At 44.4% G+C, this 16,454-nt stretch overlaps 1 protein-coding gene across 2 annotated transcripts in view; it reads left to right on the top strand.

Moving 5' to 3' along the window:
* The window catches only part of LOC117410083 (epsin-1), a 31,485-nt gene extending 23,885 nt beyond the window's left edge, over positions 1-7,600 (top strand). For both annotated transcript variants that reach the window (XM_059018465.1, XM_059018464.1), the window contains 5 exons: positions 1,663-1,746; positions 2,137-2,398; positions 2,507-2,647; positions 4,540-4,779; positions 4,990-7,600. In XM_059018465.1, coding sequence (XP_058874448.1) covers positions 1,663-1,746; positions 2,137-2,398; positions 2,507-2,647; positions 4,540-4,779; positions 4,990-5,435 — 1,173 coding nt within the window. In that variant the 3' untranslated portion in view covers positions 5,436-7,600. The remainder of the gene's footprint in view (positions 1-1,662; positions 1,747-2,136; positions 2,399-2,506; positions 2,648-4,539; positions 4,780-4,989) is intronic.
* The last annotated feature ends 8,854 nt before the right edge of the window (positions 7,601-16,454 follow it).

Raw genomic sequence — 16,454 nt, 5'->3', positions numbered from 1 at the left:
GATGCAAACAGAGACTCCACTGAAACACTGTTTCAGTGCTGGCTCAATCGAAGGGAGGAGGGTGCGGTCAATGCCATTCCCAGCCGCCCTATGTGAAAGACTACAACTCCCAGCATCCTTCGCTGGTGCTGCCGCTGAGCAGGCATGATGGGAGTTGTAGGTTTTTTTTTTTTTCTGATTGTGCCTCTGAATGGTTCAAACCCTGTACAGGTTGCTAGTTGCTGCTTCTGAAAAGACTCCTGATAGGATTTGTTTCTGAAGTGAGGAGATTTTTATACAGAGAAAGTGTGTCTGGCAGCTAGGATTCTCCACACTGGAACGATTGAAGAGAAAAACCAGTGAAGAGGACAGGAGGGATTTCATACAGAGACTCGCAGGAGCACAGAAACACAGCTTTTCTGTTGGGAGTCTTTTCAGAACAGCAGTCAATGAGAGAGACACGCTCTTGGGTATTAATTGGGAGTGCTGGGTGATATTCGGGCACGGTGGAGATGGTTTGCAGACAAACTGGGAACTCTGGTTTTGTTCTCAGCTCTGTATTGGTAGATGGAAGGGTTCAAAGGTGATGGGTTACCCCCCATCTCTCTCTCTCTCTCTCTCTCTCTCTCTCTCTCTCTCTCTCTCTCTCTGTCGTTTTTCTCTCTCTAATTAATTAAACAAATGAGCACTAACAGTTCAACCAATCAGAAGCCTCTCCTCATATTTCCATGCTCCAAAATGAACCAATCAGAATCGAGTATCGACCAGCGCTGAGCAACATGTGGGCGTTGGGTGTAATCACCCCACGTTCTCTCTGTCCCTCTATCTCTCTCCTTGCCTCTGTCCCCCTCTCTCTGTCCCTCCCTAACCCTCTATCCCCCCTGTCCCTTCCTAGCCATCTCTCCCTCTCTCTATCCCCCTCTTTCTCAAATCCCTCTCTCCCTCTCTCCCCTAACCCTCTCTTCCTCTATCTATCCCTCTCTCTCTCCCAACCCTTTCTCCTTCTTTATCCCCGTCTTTCTCTGTCCCTTTCTAACCCTCTCTCTTTCTCTATCCCATCTTTCTCTACCCCCTCTCTTTCTCTATCCCATCTTTCTCTACCCCCTCTCTTTCTCTATCCCATCTTTCTCTACCCCCTCTCTTTCTCTATCCCATCTTTCTCTATCCCATCTTTCTCAACCCCCTCTCTTTCTCTTTATTCTCTTTTTTGTACATTTTCTGGATTGATTTATTACTCATTATTTGTTTAAAACGCTTTTGTTCTGAAAACACGTTACTGAAAACAAAGGCTGTGGTCTTAATGTGCGTCTCTCTCCAATCTCCTCTCCCCTCTCTCTCCTCCTTCCTCCCACCTCTCTCCTCCCTCCTCCCACCTCTCTCCTCCCTCCTCCCACCTCTCTCCTCTCTCCTCCCTTCTCCCCTCTCTCCTCCCTCCTCCCACCTCTCCCCTCTCCTCTCTCCTCCCTCTCTCTCCTATCTCTTCACTCCCTCCTCCCTCTCTCCCCTCTCCCCTCTCACCTCCCTCTCCTATCTCTTCTCTTCCTACTCCCTCCTCCCTCTCTCCTCCCTCCTTTCTCCTCTCCCCTCCCTCTTCCCTCTCTCCACTCTCCCCTCTATCCTCCCTCCTCCCTCGCTCCACTCTTCCCTCTCTCCACTTTCTTTGCTCTTTCCTGTCTTTCTCAGGAGGAGCGTTTGAGACGAGGTGATGATCTTCGTCTGCAGATGGCCTTGGAGGAGAGCAAGAGAGAGAAAGCCAAGCCTGAGGAGGTGAGGGGGGAGGGGAGAGGATAGCAGAGAGGGGAGAGGGGAGAGAAAGCCAAACCTGAGGAGGTGAGAGGGGAGGGGAGAGGATAGCAGAGAGGGGAAGAGAGGAGAGAGAAAGCCAAACCTGAGGAGGGGAGAGGGGAGGGGAGAGGATAGCAGAGAGGGGAGAGGAGAGAGAAAGCCAAACCTGAGGAGGTGAGAGGGGAGGGGAGAGGATAGCAGAGAGGGGAGAGGAGAGAGAAAGCCAAACCTGAGGAGGTGAGAGGGGAGGGGAGAGGATAGCAGAGAGGGGAGAGGAGAGAGAAAGCCAAACCTGAGGAGGGGAGAGAGAGAGAGATGTAGGGGGAACCCCTGCTCTCACACTGACCCCTGCTTCCTGTCTGTTACCCACAGTCCTCTCTGATGGACCTGGCCAATGTTTTCCCCGCCTCTGCAACCTCTGTGAGCCCAGCTGACCCCTGGGGGGGCGGAGCCACTCAGAGCCAGGCCAGCACGGACCCCTGGGGCTCCGGAGGGGTCGCGATCTCTGCTGCTGACCCTTGGGGGTCGGGGGGTCAGCCGGTCCCAGCCAGCCACGCCCCCGCGACCTCCACTGACCCTTGGGGCGAGAGCGGGGGGGCTGTCAGCAAGGGGGACCCCTGGAGCTCCACAGCCGGTAAGAGAAATTGTTTGTGTGTCTGTGTATTTGTATGAGTGTCTCACTGCTGCATGTCTCACAGCTGCGTTATTGACGTGTGGATTTCTGTTTCTTCCTTTTCTGCAGTGACCCCTCCTCCTCCCAGCTTGGACCCCTGGGGTACCCCCGCGAGCCCCCCCCAGAGAGACCCCTGGAGCTCAGAGACGCCCCCCAGTTCCGATCCTTGGGGGGGTAGAGAGGGGCTGCAGCACAGCAACGGGACTGCAGGTGAGAGGGGGCTCCGGTACAGAGCTGTATTCTGTGATTCTCTCTCTCTCAGTACAGAGCTGTATTCTGTGATTCTCTCTCTCAGTACAGAGCTGTATTCTGTGATTCTCTCTCTCTCAGTACAGAGCTGTATTCTGTGATTCTCTCTCTCAGTACAGAGCTGTATTCTTTGATTCTCTCTCTCAGTACAGAGCTGTATTCTGTGATTCTCTCTCTCAGTACAGAGCTGTATTCTGTGATTCTCTCTCTCAGTACAGAGCTGTATTCTGTGATTCTCTCTTTCAGTACAGAGCTGTGTTCTATGATTCTCTCTCAGTACAGAGCTGTATTCTGTGATTCTGTCACTCTCAGTACAGAGCTGTATTCTGTGATTCTCTCTCTCTCAGTACAGAGCTGTATTCTGTGATTCTCTCTTTCAGTACAGAGCTGTATTCTGTGATTCTCTCTCTCAGTACAGAGCTGTATTCTGTGATTCTCTCTTTCAGTACAGAGCTGTGTTCTATGATTCTCTCTCAGTACAGAGCTGTGTTCTATGATTCTCTCTCAGTACAGAGCTGTATTCTGTGATTCTGTCACTCTCAGTACAGAGCTGTATTCTGTGATTCTCTCTCTCAGTACAGAGCTGTATTCTGTGATTCTCTCTTTCAGTACAGAGCTGTATTCTGTGATTCTCTCTCTCAGTACAGAGCTGTATTCTGTGATTCTCTCTCTCTCAGTACAGAGCTGTATTCTGTGATTCTCTCTCTCTCAGTACAGAGCTGTGTTCTGTGATTCTCTCTTTCAGTACAGAGCTGTGTTCTATGATTCTCTCTCAGTACAGAGCTGTATTCTGTGATTCTGTCACTCTCAGTACAGAGCTGTATTCTGTGATTCTCTCTCTCTCAGTACAGAGCTGTATTCTGTGATTCTCTCTCTCAGTACAGAGCTGTATTCTGTGATTCTCTCTCAGTACAGAGCTGTATTCTATGATTCTCTCTCAGTACAGAGCTGTATTCTGTGATTCTCTCTCAGTACAGAGCTGTATTCTGTGATTCTCTCTCTCAGTACAGAGCTGTATTCTGTGATTCTCTCTCAGTACAGAGCTGTATTCTGTGATTCTCTCTCAGTACAGAGCTGTATTCTGTGATTCTCTCTTTCAGTACAGAGCTGTGTTCTATGATTCTCTCTCAGTACAGAGCTGTATTCTGTGATTCTGTCTCTCAGTACAGAGCTGTATTCTGTGATTCTCTCTCTCAGTACAGAGCTGTATTCTGTGATTCTCTCTCTCTCAGTACAGAGCTGTATTCTGTGATTCTCTCTCTCAGTACAGAGCTGTATTCTGTGATTCTGTCTCTCAGTACAGAGCTGTATTCTGTGATTCTCTCTCTCAGTACAGAGCTGTATTCTGTGATTCTCTTTCTCTCAGTACAGAGCTGTATTCTGTGATTCTCTCTCTCAGTACAGAGCTGTATTCTGTGATTCTCTCTCTCTCAGTACAGAGCTGTATTCTGTGATTCTCTCTCTCAGTACAGAGCTGTATTCTATGATTCTCTCTCAGTACAGAGCTGTATTCTGTGATTCTGTCTCTCAGTACAGAGCTGTATTCTGTGATTCTCTCTTTCTTAGTACAGAGCTGTATTCTATGATTCTCTCTCAGTACAGAGCTGTATTCTGTGATTCTGTCTCTCAGTACAGAGCTGTATTCTGTGATTCTGTCTCTCAGTACAGAGCTGTGTTCTATGATTCTCTCTCACAGAGCTGTATTCTGTGATTCTCTCTCTCTCAGTACAGAGCTGTATTCTGTGATTCTCTCTCTCAGTACAGAGCTGTATTCTGTGATTCTCTCTCAGTACAGAGCTGTGTTCTATGATTCTCTCTCAGTACAGAGCTGTATTCTGTGATTCTCTTTGCAGACTCTGACCTGGGTGAGGCTCCGCCCCCTCTCTCCCTTTCTCCGGACTCGTTCGATTTCTCCTCCATCGGCTCCTCTCTCCCTCCCTCGGTCCCTGCCCGGAAAACTCCGGAGTCCTTCCTGGGTCCCAACGCCTCGCTGGTGGATCTTGACTCGCTCGTCTCCCAGAAACCCAAAACCAGTGTGACCAGTGCTCCCAGTGCAGTCTCCGCTCCAGCCTCCAACCCATTCCTCAACACTGGTACGATGTGTGTTAGTGTGTGAGTGTGTCCTGTGTGTGTAAGTGTGTCTGTGTGGAAGTGTCTGTGAATGAGTGTGTGTGTGTCTGAATGTACTGTGTGTGTTGTAGTGTGTACAGTGTGTGTAAGTGTGTCTGTGTTGTAGTGTGTACTGTGTGTGTGTCTCTGTGACTAACATTTCTTTCACTCTCTCTCTCTCCTCTCTCTCTCAGGTGTCTCTACCAGCACCACCCCCCTTCCTTCCTCCCGAGGGGTCTCCCCCAACCCCTTCTCCTCCTCGCCCCCTCCCCCCTCCTCATCCTCTCTCAACCTGAGCCAGTTATCCCAGTTCAACCAGCAGCAGCAGCAACAGCTCCGCACCAGTCCCTTGCCTCCCCCCCTCTCCATGGGAATGGTTCAGCCTGGGGCCCCCCCTCTCTCCATGGGAATGGTTCAGCCCGGGGTTCCCCCTCTCTCTATGGGAATGGTTCAGCCTGGGTTCCCCTATCCCACTGTCTCACCCCTAGGGGGTCCCGGGGGCCCCATTCTGATCGGGGCCCCTCATATGATGATGGGAATGCCAGTGGGCCTGCCCCCTCCCAGTATGACCAGTCTGCCCAGTAACAACCAGACCAGCACAGGAGGAGGAGCCAGCAGCACCAACCCATTCCTGCTGTGAGAGGGAGAGGGACTCATGTTTAAAATCATTCTCCTGCAATGTAACGTTCGGTCTGTATTGATGTGAGTGGGACAGGGAGAGGGACTCATGTTTAAAATCATTCTCCTGCAATGTAACGTTCGGTCTGTATTGAGGGTTCTGAACCCAGGTTATTGTCTTTACACTCGATTGCACTGAATTCAGAAACACAAGAAATTCAGCGACTAGCGTTTCCACTGCAAGTCTTTCTCAGCGTCGTCAGTGGAAACGTTAGTCATTGAATTCACACTGAAGACACTCAGAAAGCCTTGTAGTGAAAACGTTAGTCATTGAATTGATTAGTTACGTTTGTTTCAGTGTTGTATAAATTCAGTTCGATCGAGTGTTTAATAGTTCTAGATGGAATAAGAGTCTGGATGATTCAATATAGTGTGCAGTGTGCTGAATGAAATGCAACACAGGAGATAACGGGGTGTGTGTGTCTGTCCCTCCGTGTGTGTGTGTGTGTGTGTGTGTGTCTGTCTGTCTGTCTGTCTGTCTCCCTCCCTGTGTGTGTGTGTCTGTGTGTCTCCCTCCCTGTGTGTGTGTGTGTGTGTGTGTCTGTCTGTCTGTCTCCCTCCCTGTGTGTCTGTGTGTGTGTCTGTCTGTCTCCCTCCCTGTGTGTGTGTGTGTCTGTCTCCCTCCCTGTGTGTGTGTGTGTGTGTCTGTCTGTGTGTGTGTGTCTGTCTGTCTCCCTCCCTGTGTGTGTGTGTCTGTGTGTGTGTCTGTCTGTCTCCCTCCCTGTGTGTGTGTGTGTCTGTCTCCCTCCCTGTGTGTGTGTCTGTTTGCCTGTGTATCAGTGTGTGCGCATCTCCCTCCCTGTGTGTGTGTGTGTGTCTGTCTGTCAGTGTGTCTGTCTGCCTGTGTGTGTGTCTGTTTGCCTGTGTGTCTGTTTGCCTGTGTGTGTGTCTGTTTGCCTGTGTGTCTGTTTGCCTGTGTGTGTGTCTGTTTGCCTGTGTGTCTGTTTGCCTGTGTGTGTGTCTGTTTGCCTGTGTGTCTGTTTGCCTGTCAACAGACTGTTTGAGAAACACCTCCACACTGTACATAACAAATCAGAGCATTACTCCCCCCCCCCTCTCTCTCTCTCTCTCTCTCTCTCTCTGTCTCTCTCTCTCTCTCTCTCTCTCTCTCTCTCTCTCTCTCTCTCTCTCTCTCTCTCTCTCTCTCTCTCTCTCTCTCTCTCTCTCTCTCTCTCTCTCTCTCTCTCTCTCTCTCTCTCTCTCTCTCTCTCTCTCTCTCTCTCTCTCTCTCTCTCTCTGGTTTCAGTAAGCTCTGAGTTGCCTCCTCATCTCCCTGCCTGCTGTGCTGCCAAACTCTCTAATACAACCTTTTCAAAACGCATTCGGTCTCCCCATCGCATTTAACTCAATTCCAGTTGTGAGCAGACGCCTCTACAGCCTGTCAGACAGGTGTGCTTTTAAAGTGTACGAGGGCGATTTTAAAATGATCATTCAAACCACAACGAGCACGCGAGAAACGTGTTCACTGAAGTGTTACCCCACATTCTCAACTCTCCTGTCATCCCAATGTTGGTCCATCTGGGAATTGCTCCCAGAAGAAGTGTGTCTATTTTTATTTGTATTCTGGGGGGGGGGGGGGGGGGGGTCTTGATTACCCACAACCCCCTGCTCTCCCTGTATGTCTTTCTGTGTGTCGGTGATCGTTGCTGTTTTCTGAATCTTTGTGCAAAAAAAAATGAATTTAAAATAAGAGGAATATATAGCTGAGAAAATAAACTGTAAATATGAGCTCAATTAAACAAATAATATTGATACTAGAAAGGGGAGAGGAGAACGGGGTTTGCCAAAACTGATCAAATTAAAACAAGAAAAGAAAAAAAAAATCACACTGTTTCTTTTAACTTCGTTTAAAATACTGTTTGGGTGAAAACAAGAAAATTAATGAGAGAGTGGCGCCATCTGCTGGACATCTCCACGCATTGCACATAAATTATTGCTTTTATTTTTTTTATTATTTTGAATGGTTTCTTGTTGCTGTAGTTGTTTTTTTTTTTTTTTTGGCAAACTGTTTTCTCCAGGATGGAAGTGTTGGGTTATTAAGAGACACTATGAAATGTTTTTAAACGTCTAAAATGAAAACAAACAAAAAGGATTATTAAATCAATAAAAATAATAATAATAATCAAATTGGTGTTGAGATGGAAAGTCTTTTGTTTTTATTTAGCAGACGCCTTTATCCAAGGCGACTTACAGAGACTAGGGTGTGTGAACTATGCATCAGCTGCAGAGTCACTTACAACTACGTCTCACCCGAAAGACGGAGCACAAGGAGGTTAAGCGACTTGCTCAGGGTCACACAATGAGTCAGTGGCTGAGGTGGGATTTGAACCGGGGACCTCCTGGTTACAAGCCCTTTTCTTTAACCACTGGACCACACAGCCTCCTATTATAACAGAGTGTGTGTGTCCTTTAATGTTGTTGAAGCTGACACCCTGGGATCCTTCAATAAGCTGCTTGATGAGATTCTGGGATCAATAAGCTACTAACAACCAAACGAGCAAGATGGGCTGAATGGCCTCCTCTTGTTTGTAAACTTTCTTATGTTCTTATATAAAGACAGAAACTCAATCCTGAATGCAGGGGAGGGGCTTAATACTGAATACAACCCCCCCCCCCCCCCCCCCAAACCCACCCCCAGAGACACACCGACACACCGACACACAAACACACTGAGACACTGACACACACATACAAACTGAGGCACACAGAGACGAGCAGGTCCTAATAAAGTGGCCTAAAAAACAATTAAAGTGACATTTTAAACGAGACTCTCTTAAAAGAACACGTACATGTGTAACACATGCTAGATAATCTTGAAATTAGTAAGAGCCAACGCCATCTAGTGGTCTGACACTTTGGATCAAGTCTCCTTTAGAGTTGCTGGCAATACTCTAGCTGTGCACTAGACGGCGCTATCACTTATATAAAGATGATCTAGCCGGTGTTACACAGGCCGCTAGATCTGAAGAGCACAGTCAAAGCAACACAGGCTGAGCAACAAATAACAAAACACAGTGTTTGAGTTTGAGTGCAATGATACAAAGAGCTCGGAATGACTGGCAACAGCAGGGAAAGGGGTGGGAGGGGGGTCACAACTTATTACTGCTGAATTTCTTTCATCCACAAGGGGCAGCAGAGTGTTACAGGTTACTGCTGTATTCAGGTCTATATGATGTATCTAACAGGTCGCATTGATAATATCACTACTATACTATTGACAATTAATATTGTGCATCTATTCCATTATTATTGTTATTATTGTTATTGTTATTATTATTATTATTAGTTTATTTGGCAGACCCCTTTATCCAAGGCGACTTGCAGGGGTTACAGGGCAGTACAGGGTTACAATACTACTAGAATACAATATGAACTAGGATGCAGCAAGTTAGGATTACAATCAGTTATATCTACAATGACATGATAGCAGTGCAAGGATAGCGCATCAGCTGAGGATCCAGTAACGTGGTGCTGAGGGCAGGCGAGTCACGGGCAGCGTTGACTGATGTAACTTGTGCTCAGTTTAGGTCGCTGGCTACACGGTGTTGCTGTATAATATACATTCGTGTGGAAACCGAAGATTAAAAACCAGCATCTTTCAGAGTCTTGGGAAACATCGTCCTCAAAGCCAGGATGATCCGGGGAAAACAGGGACGGGCGGCAATTCAAACATAGAACTACACTACCCGGGTCTGTCAAACACATTGAAACACATTCTAGGTGATGCTAAACATTTGGTCACAGCTGTGCACGTCACAATTAATGATTTAGATTCTGGTATAGTAAGCAAACTTGTTAAATTTGCAGACGACACAAAAATAGGAGGAGTGGCAAACACTGTTGCAGCAGCAAAGGTCATTCAAAATGATCTAGACAGCATTCAGAACTGGGCAGACACATGGCAAATGACATTTAATAGAGAAAAGTGTAAAATACTGCAAGCAGGCAATAAAAATGTGCATTATAAATGGGAGATACTGAAATTGAAGAAGGAATCTATGAAAAAGACCTAGGAGTTTATGTTGAATGTCTTTATCTAGACAATGTGGGGAAGCTATAAAAAAGGCCAACAAGATGCTCGGATATATTGTGAGAAGTGTTGAATTTAAATCAAGGGAAGTAATGTTAAAACTTTACAATGCATTAGTAAGACCTCACCTAGAATATTGTGTTCAGTTCTGGTCACCTCGTTACAAAAAGGATATTGCTGCTCTAGAAAGAGTGCAAAGAAGAGCAACCAGAATTATCCCGGGTTTAAAAGGCATGTCATATGCAGACAGGCTAAAAGAATTGAATCTATTCAGTCTTGAACAAAGAAGACTACGCGGTGATCTGATTCAAGCATTCAAAATCCTAAAAGGTGTAGACAATGTTGACTTTTTCGACCTGAAAAAAGAAACAAGGACCAGGGGTCATAAATGGAGATTAGATAAAGGGGCATTCAGAACAGAAAATAGGAGACACTTTTTTTACACAGAGAATTGTGTGGGTCTGGAACCAACTCCCCAGTAATGTTGCTGAAGCTGACACCCTGGGATCCTTCAAGAAGCTGCTTGATGAGATTCTGGGATCAATAAGCTACTAACAACCAAACAAGCAAGATGGGCTGAATGGCCTCCTCTCGTTTGTAAACTTTCTTATGTTCTTCTTATGTTCATTGTTCAAGAATGCGCACTTTGAGATGCGCCTACAGTAGCTAAAGAATTTACTGCGTCGCTAGAAATAATAAAGCAACACTGACCTCTAGTGGTACGAAACCGCAACTGCAGCATCATACTCAACGACTGCGTCTTCTGTCTTTCTTTTTTTTAAAACATCAAGTAAATCAGTGTGTGAAGCAGCTGTTACAGTGTGCGAAGTGCAGCTTCAAGAGACTAGTCTCCAGGAATGCCACCTTTTGTTTCAGTTTCGCCTAAACGGATAAAAGAAGGAAATAGTTCGATCAACAGGAATTGCTTAAGTGGGGTCCGTCCGTCAACACGCCCCCCCCGGGAACGAATTACCAACTTCCTGTGAGTGAGTGAGGGAGTGAGGGAGAGGGGGAGAGGGGAGGGGAGAGAGGGGAGGGGAGAGAGAGAAGAGGAAGAGAGTGTAACTTGGCTGGTTTTGTCAAATATACAGATTCAGTTGTAATTTTGTACTTTAAAATCATCAGTCTACTGGAAGTTCAGTTTAAGATTACTAGACTTGCGTGTGTCTGTCTGTCTGTCTGTCTGTCTGCAGCTTTAATGAAACTAAACACTTTTCAGAATGTAGTAAACTAACACAGACCCCAAGAAGAAGGGATTATATTGTAGCGTCAAACTGAACAGGATTGTGGGGCTCTGTCTGTCTGTCTGTCTGTCTGTCTGTCTGTCTGTCTGTCTGTCTGCAGCTTTAATGAAACTAAACTCTTTTCAGAATGTAGTAAACTAACACAGACCCCAAGAAGAAGGGATTATATTGTAGCGTCAAACTGAACAGGATTGTGGGGCTCTGTCTGTCTGTCTGTCTGTCTGTCTGTCTGTCTGTCTGCAGCTTTAATGAAACTAAACTCTTTTCAGAATGTAGTAAACTAACACAGACACCGAGAAGAAGGGATTATATTGTAGCGTCAAACTGAACAGGATTGTGGGGCTCTGTCTGTCTGTCTGTCTGTCTGTCTGTCTGTCTGTCTGTCTGTCTGTCTGTCTGCAGCTTTAATGAAACTAAACTCTTTTCAGAATGTAGTAAACTAACACAGACACCAAGAAGAAGGGATTATATTGTAGCGTCAAACTGAACAGGATTGTGGGGCTCTGTCTGTCTGTCTGTCTGTCTGTCTGTCTGTCTGTCTGCAGCTTTAATGAAACTAAACTCTTTTCAGAATGTAGTAAACTAACACAGACACCAAGAAGAAGGGATTATATTGTAGCGTCAAACTGAACAGGATTGTGGGGCAGACAGTTAGAATCACACTGTAACTGCAGTTTGAGATCACTAGACTATAGCTCTGGCCAAAAGTGTTGCATCATCATCCTCTATATAGAATGAACTAATTGAGCTTCATAAAGTGGAATAAAATCTGCTGAATAATGTGACCTTGTTTAGATATTGAATTACACACCGCTTTGAAGTTAACGAAAAACGTGACATTTGGAAATCTAACATGAAATACTGTACTACTATTATGGCTTTCGGTAGTTTTTTGATTACATGATGTTAAATAAAACATCTAAATTATGTTCATAGAGTTTGTTTGTTTTTTTTAAATTATGTTTCAATCCTAAAATTCTAGGTGCTGTTACTCTTTTAGCCAGAGCTGTAGACTGTACTGTACTAGATACATAAATAAACATAATTTCAGGTTTAAAAGGTATTTTAATCTGTAAAATGATCATTTTTCTATGTCAGCATGTGGTTGTATTAGAATTGTTATAGTATCACTACAGGTAGAGAGATAGATACAGACGTGCTCAAATTTGTTGGTACCCCTCCACAAAAAACGAAGAATGCACAATTTTCTCTGAAATAACTTGAAACTGACAAAAGTAATTGGCATCCACCATTGTTTATTCCATATTTAATAGAAAGCAGACTTTGCTTTTGATTTTTTATTCAACATAATATTGTAAATAAGAAAACAAATGAAAATGGCATGGACAAAAATGATGGGACCGCTAACCTAATATTTTGTTGCACAACCTTTAGAGGTAATCACTGCAATCAAACATTTTCTGTAGCTCTCAATGAGACTTCTGCACCTGTTAACAGGTAGTTTGGCCCACTCTTCCTGAGCAAAGTGCTCCAGCTGTCTCAGGTTTGATGGGTGCCTTCTCCAGACTGCAAGTTTCAGCTCTTTCCATAGATGTTCGATAGGATTCAGATCAGGACTCATAGAAGGCCACTTCAGAATAGTCCAATGTTTTGTTCTTATCCATTCTTGGGTGCTTTTAGCTGTGTGTTTTGGGTCATTATCCTGTTGGAGGACCCATGACCTGCGACTGAGACAGAGCTTTCTAACACTGGGCAGTACGTTTCGTTCCAGAATGCCATGATAGTCTTGAGATTTCATTGTGCCCTGCACAGATTCAAGGCACCCTGTGCCAGGCGCAGCAAAGCAGCCCCAAAACATAACCGAGCCTCCTCCATGTTTCACTGTAGGTACAGTGTTCTTTTCTTTGAAAGCTTCATTTTTTCGTCTGTGAACATAGAGCTGATGTGACTTGCCAAAAAGCTCCAGTTTTGACTCATCTGTCCAAAGGACATTCTCCCAGAAGGATTGTGGCTTGTCAGTATGCATTTTAGCAAATTCCAGTCTGACTTTTTTATGTTTTTCTGTCAAAAGTGGAGTCCTCCTGGGTCTTCTTCCATGGAGCCCACTTTCGCTCAAAAAGCGACAGATGGTGCGATCAGAAACTGACGTACCTTTACCTTGGAGTTCAGCTTGTATCTCTTTGGCAGTTATCCTTGGTTCTTTTTCTACCATTCGCACTATCCTTCTGTTCAATCTGGGGTCGATTTTCCTCTTGCGGCCGCGCCCAGGGAGGTTGGCTACAGTTCCATGGACCTTAAACTTCTTAATAATATTTGCAACTATTGTCACAGGAACATCAAGCTGCTTGGAGATGGTCTTGTAGCCTTTACCTTTACCATGCTTATCTATTATTTTCTTTCTGATCTCCTCAGACAACTCTCTCCTTTGCTTTCTCTGGTCCATGTTCAGTGTGGTGCACACAATGATACCAAACAGCACAGTGACTACTTTTCTCCATTTAAATAGGCTGAATGACTGATTACAAGATTGGAGACATGTGTGATACTAATTAAAGAAACTAATTAGTTTGAAATATCACTATAATCCAATTATTTATTATGTTTTCTAAGGGGTACCAACAAATGTGTCCAGGCCATTTTAGAATATCTTTGTAGAATAAGCAATAATTCATCTCTTTTCACAGCTTCTTTGCTTTATTCTATGACATACCAAAGGCATGCAAGTATACATGATAAAATAGCTTTTAATTTCATCACTTTTCAGGAGGAATGAAGCATTATTTCAATGAGCTGTAAGGGTACCAACAAATTTGAGCACGTCTGTAGATAGATAGATAGATAGATAGATAGATAGATAGATAGATAGATAGATAGATAGATAGATAGATAGATAGATAGATAGAAATTATATTCTTTTTGAAGCATGCCTGGCTAATATTGTACTCCAGACTTGTATTCCTGCTTTTCACATGGGAATATTAACGGTAAAAGTAATATTTATATAACTGTGTACATAAAATCCTTCAGCACAGTGAATCTGCATTGCTTTTCCCATGGCTATCTGTGCATTTAGTACAGTTCACACAGTGTATTTCTTCTCCTCCGTCTCTCTCACTAGCATGCTCCTCCCTTCTCTGTTTTTCTCTTGTCTTTTTCCACGGAATCTCCTCCACAGACAGATTGCCATGACGGACAGCAGCCCCGCCCCCAGGACAGCCAATCCCAGGGCCAGGAGCACATCAGGCCCGCCCCCTTGCACATCTCTACTCTGTGATTGGCTCCAGAGCCCCACCCCTGTGGCGCAGGCTCCAATCACAATGCTGAACATTCCGAAAGCCAGCAGACATGCCCCCCAGGAGGACTCCGTCCCTCCTGTCACCACGGCGATGCCTGTCCACGATGAGGCCACGCCCCCCAGGGTGACAACTTCCTGTCGAGAGTCGAAATGCGCTGCTGCTTCCTGTTTGGTCATTTCCTGTCAGACACAGGAAGAGATTAAATAAATAAATAAATAAACACGCTTCATAGAGAAACAGCGTTGAGTCGAGAGACACCGAAACTAATGTCATCACTCTGCATATAGAATGAACTAATTATGCTTGATAAAGTGGAATGAAACCTGCATGGGAGGTTGTCAGCTGGTGGCGCTGTGACAAAAGCCACAAATGTAAAATACATTGTTTGTGCTCTTGACCCACCTGTCAATAAAGTTCAGTTCTTGAAGCTACGTAGTCTCATGCAGTTGCATCCATTACATGGGGTCAGAACTGAACAAAATTCTTTAGACAAAGGGAAAAAATAAATGAAGAAACTTAAACCTCCAAATACTCTGTGTCTAGATGGCGATCTGGCAGAAAACTAGAGAACATGGATAGGGCAGCAGTGTGGAGTAGTGGTTAAGGCTCTGGACTCTTGACCGGAGAGTCATGGGTTCAATCCCCAGTGGGGGACACTGCTGTTGTACCCTTGAGCAAGGTACTTTACCTAGATTGTTCCAGTAAAAACCCAACTGCATAAATGGGTAATTGTATGTAAAAATAATGTGATATCTTGTAAGTCGCCCTGGATAAGGGCGTCTGCTAAGAAATAATAATATATATATAATATATACAGAAATTCAAACTGTCAGAAAATTGGAGAGCATGGATACAGAAATTCAAACTGTCAGAAAACTGGAGAGCATGGATACAGAAATTCAAACTGTCAGAAAACTGGAGAACATGGATACAGAAATCAAAACTGTCAGAAAACTGGAGAGCATGGATACAGAAATTCAAACTGTCAGAACACTGGAGAACATGGATACAGAAATTCAAACTGTTTGTGATGGCGAGCGGAATAGTGGAGAAGACGGAGAAGGTACAGTGTGCCACGTTTCTGCACGTCGCTGGAGAAGAAGAAATACGGGATTTAATACGCTCCAGTTTCATGATGCAGAAGACCAAGATGAGTTAACAGTACTGAACGAAACATCTGAACAGTATTGTGAGCCAGGAAAGAACATGCCGTTTATTTGACACATATTCTTTATGAGAGCAAAGGACTGTCTGAAACGATAGATGCATTCGTGACTGATCTAAAAAAACAAAGCTAAGAGTTGTGATCTCGGGCAGCTAACCGAGTCACTGACACAGGACAGAATTGTGAGTGCATTAGGAATGGGCAGGTCAGAGGCACACTGCTCAGAGGAGCAGAGCTCACACTACAAACAGCAGTGGATATATGCCGTGCTAGTGAAGTCAGCCACAGTCAAATGAAAGCGCTCAGTGATGAAGCAGAAATACAAGTTCACAAGCTTAAGAAAGTTATGCCAGACAAGAGTCATTTTAAACAGAACAGCTCATGAAATACAATTGAATACAAAAAAGATGAAAGCAAATGTGGTAGCTGTGGTTATACACATGAAAGGGGTAAATGTCCTACCTTTGGACAAACGTGCAAGGCCTTCCTCAAGAAAAAACACTTTGCAAGAATGTTCAGAACACAGCATAAGAAAATACACGCGTTAGACGAAGACGACACCACAGATGAAATGTTTATCGGCACAATTCAGATTAAGCAAAGTGCAGATTGGGGCTGTTAATGTTAGTGAGCTCACTGATGATAGACAGGATTGGACAGAAACCCTTCAAATAAACATAAAACAGGTCAATTCAGTCTCGACGCTGGCACTGAATGTAATGTAATATCCACTCGAATTTTTTTTTAAATGCTGAATCTGAAAGATGATGAGATGAGCAAATCCAAGTATGAACTGTGTGGAGTAGTGATTAGGGCTCTGGACTCTTGACCGGAGGGTCGTGGGTTCAATCCCGGGTGGGGGACACTGCTGCTGTACCCTTGAGCAAGGTACTTTACCTAGATTGCTCCAGTAAAAACCCAACTGTATAAATGGGGAATTGTATGTAAAAATAATGTGTAAAATATAATGCAATTGTATGTAAAAATAATGTGATATCTTGTAGCAATTGTAAGGGCGTCTGTTAAGAAATAAATAATAATAATAATAATAATAATAATAATAATAATAATAATAATAATAATAATAATAATAATAATAATAATGAACTTGTGACTTATTCAGGACTCCAGATTACTCCAAAAGAGCAATAGGTGCTCACATTTGACTACAAAAGCCAGAAATATGACATCCAGTTCCAAATAATTGAGCAGGAGGATGCACCAGCAATATTGGGTCGCTCTACATGCTTGCAGTTAGGCATGCTGAAGAGGCTCTTTGATGTAT

This window comes from Acipenser ruthenus, chromosome 60, assembly GCF_902713425.1.
Source record: "Acipenser ruthenus chromosome 60, fAciRut3.2 maternal haplotype, whole genome shotgun sequence".
Classification (NCBI taxonomy): Eukaryota; Metazoa; Chordata; class Actinopteri; order Acipenseriformes; family Acipenseridae; genus Acipenser; species Acipenser ruthenus.
Note: the sequence above shows the minus strand (reverse complement) of the source record. Positions and strands in the feature narration are given on the sequence as shown.